Consider the following 26572-nt stretch of genomic DNA (forward strand, 5'->3'; position numbering starts at 1 on the left):
ATGACTGAGAGCTGCTGCTCAGCGACTTCACCCACAGAAACCATGAGTTTGATCAGCGTCTTCATCTGCACACTGCTCCTCTGTGCTCAAGGTAAGATTTCACTCAGTGAAATTTATTCAACATCTAATAATTATCTTACCTACATTTTTTCATCCTTCTCCTTTTTCAGAATCCCAAAGTCAGGCCATTGTGACTCAGAGTCCTGCAGTGAAATCTGTTTCTCCAGGAGACACAATCACCATCAGCCGTAAAACTAATGTTGCTGTGGATAATGACTGTGACAGTAAATATGACTGTTTGTACTGGTTTCAGCAGAAACATGGAGAAGCTCCTAAAAACCTTATCTATAGGGCTAGTACTAGAGCATCAGGTATTCCAGATCGATTCAGTGGCAGTGGATCTGGAACAGATTTCACTCTGACCATCAGTGGAGTCCAGACTGAAGATACTGGAGATTATTACTGTCTAACTAATCATTACAACACATTCAAAACTTCTTCGTTAACACAGTGTTAGAGCGTCGTACAAAAACCTCAGTGAGTGAGACTGCTGCAGCTGCAGGTGCTGAGGAGGACGATGTGATGCAGCACAATGACACGGTTTAACAAACACAATACACTTACTCAGTAGTCAAGTCCAGCTTTCTCACCTCTGAGCTTCATTTACATATTTGACAGAGCTGCCATGAGGCCAAAACCCTGATCAGAGTTCAGTAGTTGGTCATTTACCACTTTAACCAGTGTGGTGTTAGAGTGTGGTGAGGAATAAATCAGAAGATGTTATGTCTCTTACTCTGATACAGATCTGCACCTAGATGTTCAGCTAACACTTTTTTACATTAGACCTGAGTTTGAAAGCTGATACTAAACTTCATAGCACATGACCTGGTAATCCAGCTGTGAATTAAAACACCTTCACAACACTCCATTCCCTGTCGTCCCTTTGATGATGTCAGAGCAGTGTATCATATACTGTGACATGAATACCTGCAATTATCCTGTACAACCACTACCATGAGTCCCTCTGTTCAAATCCCACAGCAAAACTCAGTCACATGTCATTTTCTTTCTAATTATTCACACTTAAAATACTTCTTTATACTTTTAAACTTTTTTTTCCTCTTTTTGATCAGTTTAATTGCATTTATTTAAAAGCACAGCTGAGGTCAAGGCAAATAGAGAGTAATCCAAATAGTCACAAGCAATGGTCATAAACAGAAAACACACAAAGAGCACTGAGTAAAACAAGGCTTCGTACACACTGAGCGACGATACTTTCCATGGTGCGTATTGTGCACCTTGCTTAAATACCTGGAAGGAACCCAGAAGTTAGTGGAGTAGCTTAACTCAGCTTGTGGCTTGTCCCACACATGTTTGTGGTCATTTCTTAGATTTATTTTTATCATGTGGCCTGCCAATTGGTAATGTTGAAGTCGGTTGTAACAGGGTTACCTGTTACCTGTTTTTCCTACTGTCCACTAGGGGGCAGCTGAGGGCTGAAACCCCAAGTATTTAACCAGGTAGTAGAGTAGAAGAAGAGAGATTTGTTTTGGAAGAGGGAAGCATGGTCTTGCTCTAGTTCCTTTGAAACATTTCTTTTGCAGTCCTGATTGAGAAACTTTGTTTCCAGTTCAATTTTATGCTACTTTGCATCTGATGTTCTACATGAATTGAAAAGGCTCTACTTTCATGGATGTCAAGAACATTTCCGAATGAAGCGCTAGTGTTGATGAGGATGATCGGTATCCTGAGTACAAAGATCTGACTTTGTGGGCTTTTAACCGTGGATTACTTGAACATTTGGGTGTGCAGGGTTTTTCCTCATAACAGGGATGGGACTTTCCGATATGAAATGACTGGTATAACCATTCTCTGCTGCCAGTATTCAAAGAGTTATTTGCCAACAACCGTGAACTCTCATGTTCCATTGTTGTGTTTGGGTTTTTTTGTGTGACAATCCTTCTTGTCTGAACCCTGATATCATTATAAAATTTTACAATTTTACACATTGTTTTTTGTGGTAATTCCTGCGAAATACATTAAGATCTTTCTAATTAGTGTAAAATTAGTAGTTGGTAGCTCTTCCCCATTTTTCACATGTATAGCTACCTGCCTCTGGTGATGCTGTATTCTCTGATCATTTATTTGTTTTCTTTGAGATATGTATTACCAAAAAGACCTGCCAGAGTAACATCATGGCTTCTGAACACTGCACAGGATTGGTACCTGAAAGTGGACTTGTGTAGACAACTTAAGTTCCCCCAGCATGTCATCAATACCACCTTGAGACCTGACATTGTCTTGGTATCTGAGGCAACAAAGAACCTGGTCATGTTGGAGCTCACTGTGCCATGGGAGGATCGAATGGAGGAAGCTTTTGAGAGGAAGAGGGTGAAATATGAAGGCCCCATCAACGACTGCCATAAGCAAGGCTGGAAGGCAAGGTGCTTACCTGTGGAGGTGGGGTGCAGAGGCTTTGCAGGGCAGTCCCTCTACAGGGACTACACTGCACTCGGCATCACGGGTGAGAGAAGAAGAAGGGCTATCTGCAATAGCACAGAGGCTGCAGAGAAGGCTTCGAGGTGCCTGTAGATCAAAAGAGAAGAGCCATGGACAAATGCTGCTAGGGCACAAGCTGAGGCCTGATCAACCTCAGTTGGGTCACCTGAAGGAGTGTGTCTGATGTTTCGAAAGACCCGAAAAACAGCCAATCAGGAACATCACTGATGATGTGCCCTAGCTTAACATCAGTTGATTACATCATTACAAATGTGATCATAAAGTGACTGCTCCAACCCGTCGCCATAGAACAATTAATTCTTCAACCGTTCAATCACTCTCAGAGACTTTTAATGCTATTGATGATGTCTATTCAAGGTCTTCATACGGCCTTAACACTGATGATCTGACTTCTTTGTTCTCTTCAACTTGTCTTAATATCTTGGATACTGTGGCTCCTTTTAAGATGGTTCGAGCAAAACCTAGAACTCAACCATGGCTGAGCGCTACGACTCAAACTGTAAGGCTCGAGTGTAGAAGGGCGGAACGCCGCTGGAAGAAGGATAAATTGCAGATTTCCTTTGATATTTTAAAGGAGAATCTGATTAAAGACCAAAAAACTGTTAAATCTGAGAAATCAAAGTATCTTTCTAGTGTCATCTGTAATAACTCAAACAAGCCAGCTGTACTATTTAGTGCAATTAACTCAGTTTTAAACACTCCCCAAGCAGCCTGCCTAGAGCCTTCAGCTGAGATGTGAGAAACTTTTAGACTTTTACATTGACAAGATTGAGGCTGTTAGAGCTAATATTTTGCTCCCTTCAACTTTTTCATCCATTTCCACGGAGTGCTCTGCTGTTTTTTATTTGTCAATAGCAGCCTGGCTTTAGGAGTTGTACCTAAATCTTTTAAACATGCAGCTGTGGAACCAGTAGTCAAGAAACCTACTTTGGATCCATCAGTTTTTGCTCAGTATAGACCTATCTCAAAACTCCCATTTCTATCCAAACTATTGGGAAGGTTGTATTTGGACAATTGAACTCATTTTTAGATTTACATGGTATTCATGAAGTATTTCAGTCTGGTTTTAAAGCACTTCACAGCACAGAAACTGTACTATTGAAGGTTTTTAATGACTTACTACTTGTCACTGACTCTGGAATCTTAATTTTACTGGACCTTTCGGCTGCATTTGATACAGTTGACCATAATATCTTGATTTCACGGCTCGAACAATGTGTTGGTATTAAGAGTACTGCATTGGAATGGTTCAAATCCTATTTGGCAGAAAGAACTTTTGCGGTTAACCTTGGAGACTATGTGTTCTCAACTGCCGTACTCGCATGTGGGGTCCCCCAGGGTTCCATTTTGGGGCCTATTCTGTTCTCCCTGTATATGGTCCCTTTGGGGCATATTTTTAGGAAATTTGGCATTTCTTTTCATTGTTATGCAGATGACCTGCAAATCTATCTGCCCTTGAAACGTAAAGATACCTGCTCTCTATCGCCTCTAATAGTGTTTTGAAGAAATGAAGACCTGGATGGCACTAAATTTCCTCAATTTTAATGAAAACAAAAAACAGAAGTGTTGTTGTTTTATGCCAGGGGGATCCTGTGAGTCAGTAGACCTAAACCTCAGTGAGCTGAATCCATATCTGAAGCCCTTTGTAAAAAATTTAGGCGTTGTTATGTATTGTGAATTTAAATTGGATAAACAGATTAATTTAGTAGTTAAATCATGTTTTTTCCAAATGAGACAACTAACCAAGGTGAAACCTTTCCTGTCCTCTAAAGACTTTCAAAGAGTTGTGCATATTTTCATCTCAAATCACCTTGATTACTGTAACAGCCTTTATTTAGGTATTAATCAGGTCTCTCTCTCCAAACTGCAAATGGTCCAGAATGCGGCAGCTCGCCTGTTAATGGGCACGAAAGCGGGAACATATCTCTCCCATTCTCAAGTCTCTTCACTGGCTACCTGTAAATTATAGGATTCATTTTAAAATATTGGTGGTTGTTAAATCTCTTAATGGGTCAGCGCCAAGTTACTTATCAGATTTGATTAATCTGTACACTGTGTCAAGAGCACTAAGGTCTGCTGGCCATTTGCTTTTAGCTGTTCCAAGAGTAAAACTGAGGAGCAGGGGGGACCGAGCCTTTGCAGGTGTGGCCCCGAAGCTCTGGAACAGTTTGCCTCTCTACAGTATATTAGACAGGCTCAAACACATGAGGTCTTTAAATCTGGCCTAAAAACTTATTTTTACAGTCTGGCCTTTGATGCCATGTGAGAGCTGATTTCTTTTATTGTTTTATTGTGTCAAGTGTTTGTCTTTTATTTGTGTGTTTGTATTAAAAAATGATGTTTCCTTTTGTATGTACAGCACTTTGACAAATACTTGTTTTAAAAAAAAAAGTGCTTTATAAATAAACTTGACTTTGACTTTGAATGCAGAGAACGCCCCCTCGGGGGAGTGGTGTTGTGGAAGTTCTGAGGTTTGAGAGATTTAAAGAATAAAGTATAACACTGGTAGACACGAGCAAGAGGGACCCAACACTCTATATGTAGCATGAGAGATGAAGGGCCAAGATCATTGATTACATCAAGGTTTTTATAGACAGAACCCAAGAAGAACAGAAGATATGTAAAGCAAAACATTATCAAACATTGGCTCAACATTACCTCATGCATCTCCTGACCAAGCTAATCTGACCAGGCCAAGGTCTTCTAGAGGACCTATAGGACACTGTTTATGCACAACTTGTCCCCAGTCCCTACTGCCCTTGTCATAATCTTAACAAAACCTACTGATGACGATGTCAGTCTCTGGTCATGACGCACACAGGGTACAAGCATAGAAGAAAAAAGCTTTATGAACATCTTAAGATTAGAAATTTCCACTACAGTGGCCAGGGGAGTTCTTACATATGCATACCGCATGAGTCCTCCATTCACTGTGCTGGACATGATCTAACATTGAAACTGTCTGAACATTTAATTAGACAACTATCACCATCCACTTGTCATAACCACATACGCTGCCAGTTCACTTCGGGTTGTTTTCCCCTTTGTCAAGTAGACAGTACACAAGTTAGAATCCTTCCTTATTTCTTGATTCAACATAGAACCACTAAAAGCACAGTGAACTAGACTGACACTGATCAGACACTAAGAGCAGCAGTCACCTCCAAACAAATAAATTTCCCCTAACTCAGGTGCTGTGAGCTGAGATGCTCAGTAGCAGTCCAGCATGTTGCAGCATCGCAGTGTGCTTCTGTGCTTTCATATCTGTTTTTTTACATTGCCACTTGTGTTTTCTTTAGGTTCTTGTCCTGTCTCCGCTTATGTCTGTTCATTTTTTGTTTTTCTTCTGTCTTCATTGCTTGCACCTGTTTTGACATTTCCCCCTAATTAGAATGTTCATTTAATGCCTTATGTGCCTTATGGTCATAACCAGAGGCTGACATGTTGGTCTGCAATGTTGAGTTCCCTCTAGAGGCTGACATGGTGGTCTCCAATTTTGAGTTTCTACCAGAGGCTGACATGGAGCTCCAGCCTGAGCCTGACTGAGTGGCCTCTGAATAGCTGCTCACACAGAAAGGGAGACTGAAATGTCTCATTATTAGCCATTTAAGAGAACTAATTAGCATAAACAGTCACATTCAAGCAACACTACAGAATCAACTATACTTTACAACACAGCTCTTCTAGTGACAAAAATCTAGATCCAACTGAAACAAGTAAATAGTACACGATCCTAGTCAGAATCCTATCTTACCAGTAGAGAATACATTCAAAGCAAATAAACTCATTCACACCTCATAACACATCACCCCCGACTCCTGCTTCTGCTCTCTCTCTCTTCCCCCTGGAACCAACCGTAGCACAGAGGAGAATGTTCCCTCACCCATGATCACTGCAGCTCAAGTGCACAGCAAAGCAGCTGATCCAGATGGAGTATCACAACGACTAATGAAGGTCTGCTAGTTGTTGCTAGGAGACCCTCTAAAGCATAACTTTAACCTGAATGGGGAACAGGAGAGGGTCTCCAGGCTGTGGAGAAACATCTTGCATGTGGAGGCTGTGTAGAAACATCTTGCATCATCCCAGTTCTGAGCAAACCCCACCCTGGCAGGTTGAATGACGTCAGGTCAGTCTCCTTGACATCACAAATAATGAAGACCATGGAGCAGGTGCTGCTACACCACATGAGGCCACAGGTATATCATGCCCTTTAGCCTCTGCAGTTTGCATACAAGGAGAGGCTGGGATTTGAGCCCACTCCCATCTGGTGGCATGGATTACAGTCTACCTGACAGACAGACCTTACAGCATGCAACTGGGAGACTGCAGGTCTGGCATGGAGGTCAGTCATATGGGAGTGCCACAAGGGACTGTGCTCTCTCCAGTCCTGTTTACCCTGTACACCTCAGACTTCCAATATAACTCAGAGTCCAGCTACATGCAAAAGAAGAGGAGTACTTGGAGCTGATCCAGACTTTGTGGCAGGGTTTTGGAAACTAAGGATCTGTAAGTAAGAACAAAACCTTTGATACAGTATTGAGGAGAGCTCCAACATGCGTAAAATGTTCTGGTACCAGAGACGGGTTAAAACAAATCCCGGGTATTGTTTTCTTTTGTTATTTTTTTTTTTGTGTGCCGTTTGTTCATTTCACCACAATGAGATTGAGTCTGTACTAATGATGTTGTTTAGGTCCACACTGGCCCATCAGCAGATTGCCTACCATGTAACAGGAATATTGAGGACATCTCCCAGGCATTACACATCATGCTAAATTACTTGGACAACAAGAACACATATACAAGAATATTGCTAGTTTATTTTAGTTAAGAATTCAACACAGTTATCCCCTCCAAGCTGATCACTAAACTTGGCGACCTTGGCATCAACACGCTTCTTTGCAATTGGATATGGAAGTTACTCATCAACAAACCTCAGCATGTTAAGTGAAATAACATCACCTCCTCCACCATCATAATGAACATTGGTGTACACCAAGACTGTGTGCTGAGTCCCTTCCTGTATCTCTCTCCACCCATGACTGCAGTCTTGAACACGATTTGGATTTTTCTACTTTTCTTAAAGTTTTTAAATATAAATTACTTTTAGAGACCGCTCTGATTAATACTGAAAAGAATCAGGGAGAGCAGAACTGAATCACACAATAATATAAAGATCAGTGAAGTGAGAGAGAGATTTACATGAAGACGGCTGAGTGATCCTCTTCCTCCCAGAATAGAGCAGCACTTTCACCAGATGTTCAACTTTCTTCATCCAAACTCACTGAAGCACAACACACAGCCCTGAATCTACAGCTAAACACACTCTCTCCTCACACTGATAATGACTATTAACTCCAAGAAAACAACACACAATGTCCAAAATGAAGCTTTATTTCAGCAGAGCAAAACTACAGGAAGAGCAACAGGACAGTGAAGAGAGTAAAGACAGAAATGTCAGCATTGTGTAGAACTGAAACTCTATTGTAGATGGATGTGGAAGCAGCTCAGTGTTCAGTTCTATCTTGGAGCTGTTAGCCTTAACACTGGCTCTTTCTGAACGTGACCGGATGATCCACGCCCTCGTGGGAGACCGTACAGACAAACTCCTCCCCCTTTTCCCAGAGTGCTTTGCTGAGGGTCAGGGTACTGCTGCGTGTGTAACCGTCCTTCATCTGTTCTTCTGCACTGGTCAAGACCCCGTCGTTCACCGCCGAGCCGTCCACCGTCCAGCTCACCGACGCCCCCTGTGGAGAGTAGGCAGACAGCAGGCAGAGCAGCGAGGCCGATTCCTCAAACTGGAGCAGAGAGGAGGGAGGGAGCAGAGACACGGAGGGCTTCACCGTGGGACCTTCTGTAGACCACAAACACACAATAAACACACCTTTACACACACTTACACAACATTTACTCATTACTGCTTTTTCAGATTCCAGACTGGAAACATTAATGTGTGTTCAGCAGTGATCTACATTGTTCTCACAATTCAGTAACTGCATTGAATAGTCCATTGAAACACTCAGTGAGTTTATTCTGTAAATGATCTGAAGTCCAACAGAGACAAAACTGGAAACTCTGCAGCAGCACAAATGTGTTCCAGCAGCAGAACCTTCACTAGTTACTCTTTACATCATGGACTAACCAGAACTTTGATCAGCTTTATTCTGGTGATGAAACTCAATGAAAATTCATCACTAGACACTGAATTCAAGTAAACACCACAAACATCTGAATTTATTCTCTCACTGGATTTAGAATATTTAAGACACTGAGCTATTTTTAACATTTAAAATTTTAAGAAATCATGCAAAAATTTATTTTATTGAAATAGTGTTTAAATTGTATTCAAAAATTAAATTAAATATTGAAAACAAATTAAATTCTTACTTTTTATGATGAGTTTGGTTCCTCCACCAAAAGTCCACCACAGTGATACATTCTAATGAAGCCGTCGTACAAAAACCTCTGTTACACTCCAGTGACCACACACACACACACTCACACTCACACACACTCACACACACACACACAGTTGTGGTGTTTGCATATGTGTTCTGTGTCACTGCTACACACAGTTTAAGAGCTGTAGTGCTGATCAGAGTGTGTTCAGTCCTTTCAGAGCCACTGACACGCAGCACAATGATGATGGTACTGAGTCTCCTGCTGGGGACACTGGGACTCCTCGCTCACCGTGAGACATTCTCTTTACTTTTATTATTCATACACATCATCACATCACTCTCACACTCATTACTACATCTGTTTCCATTATTTTAACTCTGAATCCTCTTCTTTAGAATCTTTTGGGGAAATCGTCCTGACTCAGTCTCCAGGATCTCAGTCTGTTTCTCCAGGAGAATCTGTTACTCTCACCTGTAGAACCAGTCAGAATGTTTACAATAGCCTCGCCTGGTACCTGCAGAAAACTGGAGAAGCTCCTAAACTCCTGATATATTCAGCATCTACTCGTCATTCTGGGATTCCAGATCGTTTCAGTGGCAGTGGATCTGGAACACAGTATAGTCTAAAAATCTCTGGAGTTCAGGCTGAAGATGCAGGAGATTATTATTGTCAACAGTATTACAGCTCTCCGTACACACAGTGTTACAGCATCATACAAAAACCTCCCTGAGCTCTAGAGGAAGTGCTCTGACTCAGAAACACACACTGATCTGAGAACAGCTGCTAAAGCTGCACTCCACTGAACATCATCAAACATCTTCATGTTTCAAAAATAATCCTTCTTAAAAAGCAGAAATCTCTTCATCAGCTGTTCGTGCTGTGATGAGAAATCAGCTGATGTGTGTAATGATATCTGATGATTTCCACCTTCTGCTAAGAGGAGCAGTGTCTACTACACACTACTGTAACACACAATGTAGTGCAGGATCTTTCAATAAGAGTCAACATTTATTTCTATATGATTCTAGATTTAAAGATTCATTTTCTCATCATCTGTAAAGTTTCAACACAAACCAGTCTCTTGTTCCACCCCAACCTGATGAAATGTAGACTGATGTTCAGTCATGTGGCCACTAGATGGTGCTGTAATGGAACTGTACACATGCTGATTTTACATTTACATTTACAGCATTTGGCAGACGCCCTTATACAGAGTGACGTACATAAGTGCTTAAATCTCTAGCATTGAATACATTAATGCTGCTTCACTAGGTTACATACTTAAGATACAATGAGTTTAAAACATTTGTTCAAAGTTACAATGAAAAAGTGTCAGTTTTTTTTGTTAATGCAAAAGAGAAGGAAAGAAGTGCTAGTTGAAGTGTTTCCTGAATAAGTAGGTCTTCAACCGCCGCTTGAAAATAGCCAGTGACTCAGCTGTCCAGACCTCTAGGGGAAGTTCATTCCACCACCTTGATGCCAGAACAGAGAAGAGTCTTGTATTATACTTGCCTCTTACCCTGAGAGATGGTGGAACCAGTCGAGCAGTGCTGGTAGATCGGGGGGTGCGGGGTGCAGTGCGAGGAGTGATGAGGGCTTCTAGGTAAGAGGGATCTCGTCCACTTATGGCTTTGTAGGCCAGCATCAGTGTTTTATATCTGATGAGCAAAGCTACCGGAAGCCAGTGGAGGGATCGCAGCAGTGGGGTGGTGTGTGAGAACTTTGGCAGGTTGAAAAGAAGCCGGGCAGCTGCATTTTAAATCATTTGCAGAGGAATCATTGCATTCATAGGTAGACCTGCTAGCAGTGCATTGCAGTAATCCAGTCTTGAAATGACAAGAGACTGAACAAGTACCTGAGCAGCCTGTGTGGACAAAATGGCCAAATCCTTCTAATGTTGTAGAGAAGGAACCGACATGAGCGAGTCACATTAGCAACATGAGAGTAAAAGGACAGTTGATTGTCCATGGTTACCCCAAGGTTGTGAGCTGTGGCTGAAGGGGAGATCAGATCGTTGTGCAGGGATATAGCAAGGTCATGACCTGGGGATGAATCACCTGATGATCAGCAGTTCAGTTTTGCTAGGATTGAGCTTTAACTGATGAGCAGTCATCCATGATGAAATTTCTCCCAGACGTGCTGAGATCTGATCAGAAGCTGTGGTATCTGAGGGTGGGAAAGAGAAGATAAGTTGTGTATCATCAGCATAGCAGTGGTAAGAGAACCCATGTGAGGAAATCACTTTTTTTTATTCTTTGTGAATTGTGTGAATGTGTTGCTTCTTTATGTTCTGTTTGTTTTTTGTTTTTGTGATATGCCTGTAAGCTGCAACAAAATTGCCTTCGGGAAATGAAATAAAGTTGAACTTGAACTTGAACTTCACCAAGAGAGTGAGTATACAGGGAGAAAAGAATCCTCAAAGTACTGAGCCCTGTGGGACACCAGTGGAGAGTCTGCATGGAGCAAATGTCACTCCCCTCCGTGTTACCTGTTATGAGTGTCCTTCCAGGTAGGAAGCGAACCATTCCCAAGCTGATCCGCAAATCCCAAGACTTCTAAGGGTGGATAAGAGAGTCTTGTGGTTGACCGTATCAAACGCTGCTGAAAGGTCAAGGAGGATAAGGATGGATGACAGTTTGTCTGATCTAGCAGCATATAGCTTCTCAGAGACATCCAAAGGGTTGTCTCTGTAGAGTGAGCTGCTTTAAAGCCAGACTGTTTGGGATCTTGGAGGTTGTTCTGTGAGAGATAGACAGACAGTTTATTATAGACAATGTGTTCAAGAATTTTTGAAAGAAACGAGAGAAGTGATACCGGTCTGTAGTTACTGATGTCTGATGGATCCAGAGCAGGTTTCTTTTGGATGGGAATAACCCTTGCTCTCTTGAAAGTAGTTGGTACCTGACCAGATGCTATTGATCTATTGATGATAGTGGTAATGAAGGGCAGAAAGTTTTGTGAGATGGTCTGGAGCATAGTGGTAGGGAGTGGATCCAATGAGCAGGTGGTAGGATTGCAGGACTGGATGAGTTGTAAAATCTCTTCTGCTGCCACAGTTGAGACATGTGACAACGAAGGTTTAGGGGAATCCATACTCTGAGATGTAAGTGCAGTTGGGGCTGAAGTGAAGGTCCGGTAGATTTCTTCAATCTTCTCCTGGTAGATTTCCAAGATGGCGGCGCGGCAGTAGCACGCAGCGGCCTCTCCGGATTCAATACGGTGCTAATTACGTTTTTAAGTTTTTATTTACGGTTTTGAGCCCGACCATTGCTTCTACATGGATGCCAGAGACAGCGGTGTTCATGTATACAAACATGTATACAAACACCAGGACCTAATAAAGTACAGAAATCGTGTAACAACCAACCTGCATGATGATGTACTGGTTAGGCTTCGTGACCTCGGCTTGCTGCGGAGACCAGGCCTCCAGTCCCCGGTGTCGCCTGATACCAGAGACCAGGGGAGGGGACGCCGAAAGCGGTTCGCGAGGAAGCGGAAGCGCGGTAAGCGAGCAGGCGTCCGTGCTAGGCTAAAAACAAACCCTAGCCGGCCGGCTCTCCCGTCCATTCTACTATCCAACGTTTGCTCCCTGGACAATAAACTGGACTACATCCGACTCGAACGCTCTACACGGAGAGAGGTTAGAAACTGCTGTGTGTTTGTTTTCATGGAGACGTGGCTCAGGGACAGAGTTCCGGACGCCGCCATTCAGCTGGACGGGCTAACTTCATTTAGAGCCGACAGAAATGCAGCTCTTTGCGGTAAGACTCGCGGTGGTGGTGTGTGTGTTTATATCAACACGGAATGCTGCAAGAACTCTGTGCTTGTTTCTACTTACTGCTCATCGTCAGTAGAGTTTGTGACTGTTAGATGTAGACCATTTTATTTACCACGGGAATTTACTACTGTTTACATTGTCGGAGTTTACATTCCTCCTAGCGCTAATGCTAAAGAGGCGCTAAGTGAGCTATACGGAGCTATTAGCGACCTACAGAATGTTCACCCCGACGGACTTTTTATCATCACCGGAGATTTAATCCATGCAAATCTTAAGTCAGTGCTCCCTAAATTCCAACAGCATGTGGACTTTGCTACGAGAGGTGAAAACACGCTGGATCTTGTTTACATAAACATTCCCAGCGCGTACCGTGCGGAGCCCCGCCCCCACCTCGGCTACTCAGACCACATCACTGTTATGCTAATTCCTGCATACAGACCACTCGTCAGACGCTCAAAACCGGTTCTGAAGCAGGTGAAAACCTGGCCAGCAGGAGCCACTTCTGCTCTTCAGGACTGCTTTGAGTGCACTGACTGGAATATCTTCAGGGAGGCTGCAACCAATGGCGACTCCGTCAACTTCGAGGAGTACACGTCAGCAGTGACCAGTTACATCGGCAAGTGCATTGATGACGTGACTGTCTCCAAGACCATCACTACACGCCCCAACCAGAAGCCGTGGATGACTGCTAATGTGCGTGCTCTGCTGAGGTCTAGGGACCTAGCCTTCAGAACAGGGGACAGGGTGGCCCTAAGAACAGCAAGGGCCAAACTGTCCCGAGCCATCAGAGAGGCAAAGCGTGCACATGCCCAGACAATCCACAGCCACTTCCAGGACAGCGGAGACACCCGGCGCATGTGGCAGGGCATACAGGCGATCACAAACTACAAGACAGCTTCACCTGCTTGTGATAGCGACGTCTCCCTCCCAGACGCGTTGAACGAGTTCTACGCTCGGTTCGAGGTACAGAACAACGTTACGCCAAGGAAGACCATCCCTCGTCCCGACGACCAGGTACTCTGTCTATCCACGGCCGACGTGAGGAGATCTCTATGCAGAGTTAACCCACGGAAGGCTGCTGGACCAGACAACATTCCTGGCAGGGTGCTCAGAGAATGTGCGGAACAGCTAGCGGATGTCTTTACGGACATCTTCAACATTTCCCTGAGCAGCGCCGTTGTTCCTACGTGCCTCAAAACTACCACCATCGTTCCTGTCCCAAAGAAGTCTACAGTGTCTTGCCTCAATGACTATCGTCCCGTTGCACTCACACCCATAGTTATGAAGTGCTTCGAGAAGCTCGTCATGAGGCACATCAAGACCCAGCTACCACCCTCACTTGACCCCCTACAGTTCGCGTATCGTCCAAACCGCTCCACAGACGATGCCATTACCACAGCCCTCCACTTAGCCCTCACCCATCTGGACAATAAGGACACTTATGTACGAATGCTGTTCATAGACTTTAGTTCAGCATTCAATACAATCATCCCTCAGCACCTGATTGGGAAGCTGAGCCTGCTGGGACTAAACACCTCCCTCTGCAACTGGATCCTGGACTTCCTGACTGGGAGACCTCAGTCAGTCCGGATCGGGAACAGCATCTCCAGCACCACCACACTGAACACTGGAGCTCCTCAAGGCTGCGTGCTCAGTCCACTGCTGTTCACTCTGCTGACTCACGACTGTGCAGCAATGCACAGATCGAATCATATTATTAAGTTCGCCGATGACACGACCGTGGTGGGTCTCATCAACAAGAACGACGAGTCAGCATACAGGGAGGAGGTGCAACAACTAACTGCCTGGTGTAGAGCCAACAACCTTTCTCTGAATGTGGACAAAACTAAAGAGATGGTTGTGGACTTCAGGAGAGCACAGAGCGACCACTCTCCGCTGAACATCGACGGATCATCTGTAGAGATCGTCAAGAGCACCAAATTTCTGGGTGTTCATCTAGCGGAGAACCTCACCTGATCACTCAACACCAGCGCCATCACCAAGAAAGCCCAGCAGCGTCTCTACTTCCTCCGAAGGCTGAGAAAGGCACATCTCCCTCCCCCAACCCTGACCATGTTCTACAGAGGGACCATTGAGAGCATCCTGAGCAGCTGCATCACTGTCTGGTTTGGGAACTGTACGATCTCGGATCGCAAAACCCTGCAGCGGATAGTGAGGACAGCGGAGAATATCATTGGGGTCTCTCTTCCCTCTATCATGGACACTTACACCACACGCTGCGTCCGCAAAGGCAACAGCATTGTCGATGACCCCCCACACCCCTCACACACACTCTTCACCCTCCTGCCGTCTGGAAAAAGGTACCGAAGCATTCGGGCCCTCACGACCAGACTGCGTAACAGTTTCTTCCCACAAGCCATCAGACTTCTCAATAACTGAACTGTACTATACTGAGCACAACATACAGACACACCATCTGTATGGACTGCATAGACCCTCACAAAACACACAGACTGTTTTGCACACTTTTCTGCTGTTTTTGCACATATTGGACAATATCTCAGGCATCTGCTGTTTTTGCACAACTCTATATATAATCCAAAGGACCTGCTGCTAAGAACCTGCTGCTGTTCATTCTTTTACTGCACAAAATATTGTTTGAACATTCAGTATTTACACCGGTCGGTCGGCGCTGTTTCTGTTACTGTTTATTGTCTTTTGTGTATTGCATTTTTTGTACTTTTTGTATTGTCCTGTAACTTAATGTCAAAAAACACATTTTTTGGTTTTTGTCCTGCACTGTCTTTTGTCCTGCACTGTCTTGCTTGTCTTGTCCTGCACTGTTTGCACCAGGTTGCACAGTTGCACTTTATGTGGCTAAGACTACTTACATGTCCTTAGCCCTGTCTTTGTTTTATGTAGCACCTTGATCCTGGAGAAACGTTGTCTCATTTCACTGTGTACTGCAACAGCTATATATGGTTGAAATGACAATAAAAAGCTTCTTGACTTCTTGACTCTTGGTAGAAAGAAGCAAAGTCTTCTGCAGTCAGGGAGTTGTGGAATTTCCGAGGGTCATATGAGGAAGATTCAAGCTTTTCCTTGTAGATGGAAGTCTTGACAGAAGTCACATCTGAGGAGAACTTGGCAAGGAGTGTTCAGTAAGAATCAAGATCTGCATCAAGTTGACATTTTTTCCACTTTCTCTCGGATGATTTTCGCTTTCTTCGATTCTGTAATAATTACTTTACCTCCACGTCCCCACATAAAACTAATCCCGTCCGAATAGGGCTTTGCTCTGATACAGATCTGCACCTAGATGTTCAGCTAACACTTTTTTACATTAGACCTGAGTTTGAAAGCTGATAGCATATGACCTTCATAGCACATGACCTGGTAATCCAGCTGTGAATTAAAACACCTTCACAACACTCCATTCCCTGTCGTCCCTTTGATGATGTCAGAGCAGTGTATCATATACTGTGACATGAATACCTGCAATTACCCTGTACAACCACTACCATGAGTTCCTCTGTTCAAATCCCACAGCAAAACTCAGTCATATGTCATTTCCTCTCTAATGTCCAGGCCTTGGTGCTTTAGAGCTTCTACCTTGCAGTACTTCATGGCAGAGTCATATGTTGACAGAAGACATTACAGTAATTATAAGACAGTACATACAAGAAGTTTATTCATGAACCTTCATCAGATCTTCCACATTTCCAACATCTGCACATTTGTACTAAAGCAGAATGGTGCATTGTATCTATGAATCAAAGAGCATTGTTTGGGTCTCGTTGCTTTATGCTCCTGTGGCAGAAAACCGATATCTGGGCCACAGTAGGTTAATTTATGTGTGTTTGACCTTCTGGGTAACATTTAGGTATGAAAATATAGGACCTTCATAGGGTCTACATCGAGAAAATTGTTTCCACACTTAAAATACTTCTTTATACTTTTAAACTTTTTTTTTTTTTGATCAGTTTAACTGCATTTATTTAAAAGTACAGCTGAGGGCAAGGCAAATAGAGAGTAATCCAAATAATCACAAGCAATGGTCATAAACAGAAAACACACAAAGAGCACTGAGTAAAACAAGGCTTGGTACACACTGAGTGATGATACTTTCCATGGTGCATATTGTGCACGTTGCTTAAATACCCGGAAGGAACCCAGACGTTAGTGGAGTAGCAGCTATTTTTAAAGAACACTTAAACTGTCATCGTCTGTCTGCTTACTCCTATTCCAGCTTCGAACTCAGTATTTTTGAACTAAGCTTGTGCGCTGTTGTCTATCGCCCACCCAAATATAACAAAGACTTTATTGAGGAGTTTTCAGATTTTTTTGGCTGGAATTAAGGAAAAATATGATCGGGTCTTAATTGTTGGGGATTTTAACATCCCTGTGTGTTGTCCTGTCAAACCCTTGGCTAAAGCCTTTCTTAATTTGGTGGAGTCTTTTAACTCAACTCAGCTTGTGGCTAGTCCCTCACATGTTTGTGGTTATATCTTAGATTTAATTTTATCATATGGCTTGCCAATTTGTAAGGTTGAAGTCGGTAGCAACAGGGTTTCCTATTACCTGTTTTTCCTACTGTCCACTATGGGGAAGCTGAGGGCTGAAACCCCAAGTATTTAACCGGGTAGTAGAGTAGAAGAAGAGAGATTTGTTTGGAAGAGGGAAGCATGGTTTTGCTCTAGTTCCTTTGAATAATTTTTTTTTTGGAGTCCTGACTGAGAAACTTCGTTTCCAGTTTAATTTTATGGACTTTTTGGAATGTTACTTTGCATCTGATGTTGGATCTACATGAATTGTAAAGGCTCTACTTCATGGATATCAATAACATTTCCCAATGAAGCGCTAGTGTTGCTTTTGCAGTGAGGATGATCGGTATCCCAAGTACAAGGATCTGGCTTTGTGGGCTTTTAACTGTGGATTACTTGAACGAGAATAGGAGGAAATGGACGAAGCAGACTCTGACGGAGGAGAGATTTCATTTGTCCAGCAGGCCACTGATACCGCCTCAGAAGAATCCGAAAAGGAGACGGAACAAGAACCCAACATGCCTCCACGGAAGATGCACCGTGGTATTGGGAAGCCCTGTCTGAGCCAGATGGCAAAAGACGGCACTGTGTGGGTAGAGGAGGACATTGGAATGCCCAGTGCAGTAGCAAATCGCTTGTGCTTCACTGCGCAAGCTGGACCCACAGAGTCTGCTAAGGTTTGTTATTGCTATAGTACATATGATATTTATATAAACCCATTTAGAGTGAGGTTCATGTAAATTTACCATTCTCTATTTCTCTTCCGACAGTGTAAAATTACAAGCGTGCTCCAAAGCTTCCTTTTCCTGTTAGACGTGGGAATGCTACAGACCATCAGGGAGCGCACGGTCTATCAAGCCCGTAGAACAGAGCCGGACTGGAATTTGGCAATTCATGAACTGATGGCATTCATTTCAATTCTGTTTGTAAGAGCAATCATGTGTCCCGTTGGTGCCATTGTGGATTGCTGGTCAGAAAGCTTTCTGGCATGGGCGTAAATTTCATTTAAGAGTAAGGGGGGGACAATGAATATAAAATTTCTCATGAACAATTTTTGAAGGGGGGCACAAATAATACAGTCTAATTGTATTTAAAAGACATGTCCCTACAGTGAAAAACTTTGCTTTTATCATTATTATTGTAACATGGAGACACATCATTATGGTTATGTTTTTCTCAGGTTCAGTGACAAAGCAGATTTTTCTTCAAAACTATTTATTGCGTTGTTTGTGAAAAAAAATATATATAAAATAAGTAATGTATTGTAACAAAATTAATTATTAAATAATCAATTAACAGTAACTGCTCTATGTATAAAAACAACAACAACAAAAACATCTGCAATTTAAAGCAAACTTACATTAATGAATGGACACTAAACAAAAGTACCAAATTTGTATTTCCTGGTATCACTGGGCCCCACAAACTCTTGGCATATGTTGTTTATGTTAAGGTTGTTGATCTTGTCTTTGTGCACATTGCAGACTACCAGACTGTTAAGTCTGTCTTGGCCCATAGTAGCCCTTAGCCAAGTCTTTAGTCTCCACAATGCACTGAAGCTCCTCTCAGCTTCACATGAAGACACTGGAACCACCAACAAAATTCTGACAAGGACCTCAACTTGGTCAAACAACCCACGCACCTCCACTGGCATTCCCCTTAGGACCTCTGCTGCCTCTCTACTGCTGCTACAGGAGAATGTCTGGTGAAAGAGAGGCAACTGTACTGCAAGAGTACCTCCGTGCAACTCAGGGTACTTATCTACTGAATCAGTTAACAATCCAGTCAAAAGCACATTCTCTAAGCTTCGCAGAGACTTGAGACTGTCTTGGTTGAAACGTTCACCAAACTGAACCTCCACACAATCCAATACTTTGAAGAACTCTGCCCTGTAATGGTCCACTGCTTTGCCAGCAAAACGCCTTGAATTTGCTGTCTCAATAGGGTCAACTAATTCGATGGAGTTTACCAATGATGTAGCTTTCTCGAACAATTCAAGGTAGCTCTTGTCATTTCTATTTCCCTGCAGGTAGGATCGTACACAATCTACTGCATCCTGCATACCAGAGACAGTCTGGGTCGTCTTTTGCAGTGAAATGTTTAGACACTCAAGTTCTCCAACAACAGCAGAAGCAAGTGTAAGACCCAACACAGTCTTACCTTTACTAAAGTGCTCAAATAAGCCACTGGCAGTTGAAGCTGTCCTAGATGCACTTTTTGCCATCTCTTCTAGACTAACAAGGACCCGCTCATACTGCCCTAGCACAGCTATTATAGCAGAATTACGCACAGTCCACCTGGTTGGACATAGAGGTTTCAGTGTGGTGATGGGATCATTTTCAGAGGTAACTATGTTTGCAAAGATTCTCTTAAATTTTCCTGACTGGTTGAAAAGGATGCCCAACTGATGGACCAAAGAAAGGCAGTCCCGGATCATTGGGGAGACCGAGCAGCCAGCCTGTATGATTAAATTGACACAATGTGCCCCACAATGCACATAGAGGGCTAATGGCTGCTGCTCCCTCACTACTGCCTGTGCACCACTGTACTTTCCTGCCATGTTGGAGCCACCATCATAACTTTGCCCACGTAAAGCAGACATTGGCAGATTAAGCCTCAACAACACATCAGTAACCATTTTGGCAATGCCTTGGCCTGTTGTCTCTGATAAGCTGTACAACCCAATAAACTCCTCGTGTGGCATAAGGTCATGGTCCACATAGCGCAGACAGACACTTTCCTGCTCAATACCAGAAATATCCTGGGTGCCATCAACTATTACAGAAAACTGAACAAGGGCTGGAGACCTTATCTCACTTGCAATCCCTCGGATTATTGTATTGGCTATAATGTTCAGTATTTCATTCTGAGATTTAGGCCTTACACATGCAGTGGCACGATCTGTTAACCATTTCAATAAAACTGGATCATCCTCTTCTGCCCTAAGTTTTATGAGCTGATACAGATTCCCACTTTCTTCAGTATGGCCTCTTAAAGATTGTCCTTGCCTTGCTACATGCCGCACGGAGCTAACAATTTTCCTTAAGCAATATCTTGCCACCTCCTGCTGGTTATGCCATGCACTAGATAACTGGGCGCTGATTGGGTTTGGCGGAGGTGCAGTGACAGTCACATAATGTTGGTGGGCTTGAGAGGTCTGGTGTGATGTAAATTTTTCAATGGCTTTCTTCCAATTTCTAAAGCCTGTACTAACGAAAGCAGTATCAGGTCTATGACCTAAAGAGGACTGGTTTGAAACACCTTTGCTGCAGTAAAAACATAAGACCCCTTTCACTGATGGACTGTAATGTAGCCATGGAAAGTCTTGATACTATTTCTCTTGAAATGTCAATGACTTATTTGAAAGTATTTGTTTTTCGATACACTGGGGAGATGGCTGGTGCGGCTTTGTGCAGGCACTGAGATCTAAATGAAAAACTGTGCTCCCTGTGCTGGTGCTAGCAATATCATCTCTTTGTTCTGCTGTCTCCGGCTCCCTCTCTGGTTCTGAATCTGCCCCTTCCTCTACTCTCACTGTCTCAGAACAGACTGACTCCTGAAGCAGAAAAAATGCAGGAAAAGATGTTTTCCATACTCATAATAACTAACTTGTTTACATTACACTTGATAAATTGACAGATCATACTGTAAATTGGTGAGCCTGTGATGTTCACCTGCTGAACAGCCACAACTCCAAAAACATTAAAGAAATTGTTCACCCAAAAAAAAACTGTCATTATTAACTGTCATTCAATAAAAGCACAACACACTTACCTGACACTGTACATCTGATTGACCCTGCTCTACCTGTCCCTCAAAAATTTCTGTCTCCTTTGCCTGTGATTGATATTGTGACATTAGTATTTTCATAAGCACTGATTCTTAAAACCAAATTACCTTAGTATGTGAACTTTTTGTACTTACTTGGCGTTTAGGTGCACTGAAAAATGATCTTATGTCCATTTTCCTTTTCTCCATTTTATCTAGTCTATTACACTGCAAGGCAAGTTTATTTATACTGTAGCACATTTCATACACAATGGTAATTCAAAGTGCTTTAAATAAAGAAAGTAAAACTATCATAAAAATAATCACAACAATAAAAACAAGGAATTAAAAAAAGGTTTAAAATTTTCTTTGTAATTATTAATTAATTAATTAAGACACTTAAGAACAGAATAGAAATTGATTATACAAAAAATACAGTGAGGTCAGTTCGGACGTAGCACAGTGCTCATTTAGTAAATGCACAGCTAAACAATATGCTAATTGTGGCCGTTAACGGTAAGTTAACATTATGCAAAGTCGTCCTACATAAAACAATGCATGGGAAACGGCTTTGGCGTGTTAGTTACAGTGCACTATGCAACAAGCTATTGTAAACAAACTAACGTTAACTAGCTATTGTAAACAAGCTATTGTAAACAAGCTAACGTTAACTAGCTATTGTAAACAAGCTATTGTAAACAAGCTAACGTTAACTAGATAAGTAATCGCTAATATAGCAGATTCATGGAAAATTACGTCGGTAATCAGCATTTTTTCCGCAACTAATTTATGAATGAGTCTGTGAGTAAGGGGAGGGGGGACTGTGGGTCAAACCACTGTGAGGAAGGGGAGGGGGAACTCAACTGTTTCTAAATGTAGTTTTTGCGGGTTTTTTTTTTCTACTTACACAATTATTTAGGTATACATACATATATTTTTTCACAGTCGAGAGATATTTTTTAAATAATTTTTTTTTTGGGGGGGGACAATCCTCGGATGGGATTTACGCCCATGCTTTCTGGTGCCAGTAATCAAAGAGACAATGTCCCGAGATAGATTCCTTTCAATTATGCAACACCTTCGATTTGATGACAAGGACACGCGGGCAGAACGGGTGAAAACAGACAAATTTGCTGCGATCTCCGACATCTGGACACGCTTCACCAAGAACTGTGCTGAGAGTTTCACTCCAGGAGAACACATGACCATAGATGAACAACTGTTCCCTACCAAGGTTCGTTGTCCATTCACACAGTACATCGCAACCAAGCCAGACAAATTTGGGATCAAATCAGTTCTGGAGCGCCACGGATTTGGAGACCAAATATGTCTGCAATGCATCTCCTTACTTGGGAAAGGACCCCAGTCCTCAGAAGGGAGAGAGGCTGGCAGAGAGCGTGGTCATGAAATTGATGGAGCCATTTTTGAATGATGGCAGAAATGTCATGACGGACAATTTCTTTACTTCACTGTCACTGGCGAACAGACTGCTGCAGTGCAAAACAACGCTACTGGGCACGGTGAATAAAGTCTGTCGTGAGCTCCCTGCACTTGCAAAAGACAGTGCACATCGAGAGGTATTCTCCACTTCAGTGCTTAGAAGTGGCAGTGTCTCCTTGACAATTTATGCACCGAAAAAAAAAACAAGACTGTGTGTGTTCTAAGTTCCATGCACTAACACGTGATGATCGGTGATGGCAGAAAGAGGACCCAACACGATAACAGACTATAACCACATGAAGGTATGTGAATGTGTGTATAATTTTACACCAGTGCTACAATGTTTTCTGATGTGTACTATACAGGTCTATAGAAAAAAGCACATATACTCATGACTCTCTCTCTCTCTCTCTCTCTCTCTCTCTGCTTTTACAGTGTGGTGTAGATGTGTTGGACCAAATGGCGTGGATGTATTCTGTAAGAGCAGCAACACGCAGGTGGCCAGTAGCGTTTTTTTACAATCTGCTGGACCTGGCGGTGGTGAATGCCTACATTTTGTACAAGGCATGTACAGGGTGGACAGGCAAAAGAAGATTGTTTCTGAGTCTTCTTGCTAAGGAACTTCGCTGCTGATTCATGCAGCACAAGGACATATTGGCACAGAGGCAGGCTGCTGAAGCTGCTGCAGCTGCTGTGCCAGGGAAGGTACAGACAACGCAGTGCCAGGTGCAAGAGAGCTGCAAAAGGAATCGCAGCAGGATTACCTGTGCAACATGTGAGAAATTCACCTGTGCCAAATGCAGGGACAATGGACACTGGGTCTGCAAACGCTGTAAAGTTTGAAACACTTTCAAATAAAACAGACTTGTGTATCCATATATTGTGAATGTGTGTCTTTTGTATAAATACGGCAGGCGTTCTGAAGGTTTTCATCTTCCGTGGAGGCATGTTGGGTTCTTGTTCCGTCTCAAAATTCACTTTTGGTGTTATAATTCATTGATGGCCAATGAAAATGAAATGACATCATGTTATTCTTTTCGTGTACGAACATGTCAAAAGCCATGGACCATAACTTCACTCACCTAATTTGTGTGTATATGTGTGTGTGTGGTGTGGGAGTGTGTGGTGTGGGAGTGTGTGTTTTGGGTGCGTGTGTTAGTGGACATTTTATGTGTGCATTTTTGTGTTTGTATGTATGTTCATTGCGATGAAAAGGCCAAAAGTGGGACCTATTGCCCCACTAAATGTGGCCGGGTCAAATTGACTTGGGAGGACTTGCGGAGGAATGTATTTATTTTACGTACACATAGTTCAACAAAAATAGACAGAATTAATTATTTGGAACAATCCTGGTAAATTTCAGGTAAATATGTGGAAGGAAACCCAAGTTATGACACATTAAACTTTCCAGATGAGTCAAATAGACCCCAGGTCTGCACAAGGGTTATATAAATATGATATGTACTAATGACAAAACTTAGCACACAATTTTTTATAAATAAAACAGACTATTTTGTATAGATAGGCCGTAAAGGATTCCATGTCATACAGGCCTGCCTTGGATCTGAGCTACTCTGAGTGAACAAATGCAAATGAGCCAGGCCTCAGAGGTGATAGGGGTGTTTGCACAACAAAAGCAGGAGAACAATGGAGCTGTAGGGGTGCTAGTAGGTGTGAGGTCCAAGGATTTTACGCAAATTTGCACAGGTTTAGTAAATCCAGTGGCCTCTGCTCCTGTATGAGTTTCCAATTACCACCATCTCAGAACTGGAAAGGAGAGTCAGCCGCTTCCTAAGGAGATGGCTGGGACTCACGAGGAGCTTGAGTAGCATCGCCCTTTACGGAAACACCGGCAAGCTGCAGCTCCCTCTAAAATCCATCGAAGAGGAGTTCAAGGTCTTGCACATAAGAGAGGTGCTGCAGTGCAGTGAGTCTAGGGACCCTAAAGACTCCGGGGCAGGGGTAGTGGTCAAGAATGGCAGGAAATGGAGGGCAGCGAAGTAGACCAGGCAGAGTCACAGCTGCGCCAGGGTGTTCTGGTGGGAGCAGTGGACAGAGGAAGTGCTGGGCTAGGAACCGTTCAAGGGCCACGGTTTGACAAGGCTCGGGGGAAGGAGTGGAGGCAGCTAGTTCAAGGTGAGGTGAGGGCTGCGGTGGAGGAGGAAAGGTCCAGTAAAGCAGTGGGAATGGCACGTCAGGGTGCCTGGACTAGACAGGAACAAGCTGTGGAGAGGAAGATCAGCTGGGCTGACCTTTGGTGTGCAGAGCCACACCGCATCAAGTTCCTGGTGCAGGCAGTCTATGACGTCCTCCCCAGCCCATCCAAACTGTACACCTGGTGTCTGGTCGATACACCAGAATGTGTCTTGTGCCAGAGAAAGGGAACTCTTGAGCATATCTTGAGCTGCTGCCCAAGAGCTTTGGGGGAAGGCCGGTATCACTGGAGGCATGATGATCAGGTGCTCCAAACAATTGCAGAGAGCATCTAGGCTACTAACAACAACTGCTGGATGTCAAAGCACCACAAGCAAACCATCAGCTTCATCAGGGCTGGAGACAAACCAGAAATATCTGCCAGGGTAACATCAGGGCTTCTGAACACCGCACAGGATTGGCACCTGAAAGTGGACTTGTGTAGACAACTTAAGTTCCCCCAGTATGTCATCAATTCCACCTTGAGACCTTACATTGTCTTGGTATCTGAGGCAACAAAAAAACTGGTCATGTTGGAGCTCACTGTGCCATGGGAGGATCGATCGGAGGAAGCTTTTGAGCGGAAGAGGGTGAAATATGAAGGCCTCGTCAACGACTGCCATAAGCAAGGCTGGAAGGCAAGGTGCTTACCTGTGGAGGTGGGGTGCAGAGACTTTGCAGGGCAGTCCCTCTACAGGGCCTACACTGCACTCGGCATCAGGGGTGAGAGAAGAAGAAGGGCTATCTGTAATAGCACAGTGGCTGCAAGGAAGGCTTTGAGGTGGCTCTGGATCAAAAGAGAAGAGTCGTGGACAAATGCTGCTAGAGCACAAGCTGAGGCTTGATCAACCTCAGTTGGGTCACCTGAAGGAGTGTGTCTGATGTTTCGAAAGACCCGAAACACCCAAAGTGACTGCTCCAACCTGTCACCGTAGAACAATTAATTCTTCAACCATTCAATCATTCACAGAGACTTTTAATTCTATTGACAATGACCATTCAAGGTCTTTATACGGCCTTAACACTGAAGATCTGACTTCTTTGTTCTCTTCAACTTGTCTTAATATCTTGGATACTCTGGCTCCTTTTAAGATGGTTTGAGTAAAACCTAGGTCTCAACCATGGCTGAACGCTACAACTCGAACTTTAAGGCTCGAGTGTAAAAGGGCGGAACGCCGCTGGAAGAAGGATAAATTGCAGATTTCCTTTTATATTTTGAAGGAGAATCTGCTTAAATACGAAAAAACTGTTAAATCTGAGAAATCAAAGTATCTTTCTAGTGTCATCTGTGATAACTCCAACAAGCCAGCTGTACTATTTAGTATAATTAACTCAGTTTTAAACACTCCCCAAGCAGCCTGCCTAGAGCCTTCATCCGAGATGTGTGAGAAACTTTTAGACTTTTACATGATTGAGGCTGTTAGAGCTAATATTTTGCTCCCTTCAAGTTTTTCATCCATTTCCAATGAGTGTCTGCTGTTTTTGATCAGTTCGAGTATGTGTCTCCTGATTCACTGAAACCATTAGTCCTAAAATTCTTGATATTATCAATAGCAGGCTTTAGGAGTTGTACCTAAATCTTTCACTGACTGCACTATCTTAATTTTACTGGACCTTTCGGCTGCATTTGATACAGTTGACCATAATATTTTGATTTCACGGCTCGAACAATGTGTTGATATTAAGGGTACTGCATTGGATTTTCGGTTACTGCATTGCATTTTCGGTTAACCTTGGAGACTATGTCTCCTCAACTGCCGTACTCACATGTGGGGTCCCCCAGGCCTATATGGCCTATTCTGTTCTCCCTGTATATGCTCCCTTTGGGGCATATTTTTAGGAAATTTGGTATTTCTTTTCATTGTTATGCAGATGACCTGCAAATCTATCTGCCCTTGAAACATAAAGATACCTGCTCTCTAGCGCCTCTAAAGCAGTGTTTTGAAGAAATTAAGACCTGGATGGCACT

General features: G+C 43.2%; 1 gene segment (V, D, J or C); it reads left to right on the forward strand.

The window, feature by feature from the left end:
* The first annotated feature begins 9095 nt into the window (after positions 1-9095).
* LOC113642165 overlaps positions 9096-26572 on the forward strand; it is a 37748-nt gene continuing 20271 nt past the window's right edge. The window contains 2 exon segments of the V gene segment in view: positions 9096-9208; positions 9315-9609. Coding sequence covers positions 9157-9208; positions 9315-9609 — 347 coding nt within the window.

Source organism: Tachysurus fulvidraco, chromosome 10, assembly GCF_022655615.1.
Source record: "Tachysurus fulvidraco isolate hzauxx_2018 chromosome 10, HZAU_PFXX_2.0, whole genome shotgun sequence".
Classification (NCBI taxonomy): Eukaryota; Metazoa; Chordata; class Actinopteri; order Siluriformes; family Bagridae; genus Tachysurus; species Tachysurus fulvidraco.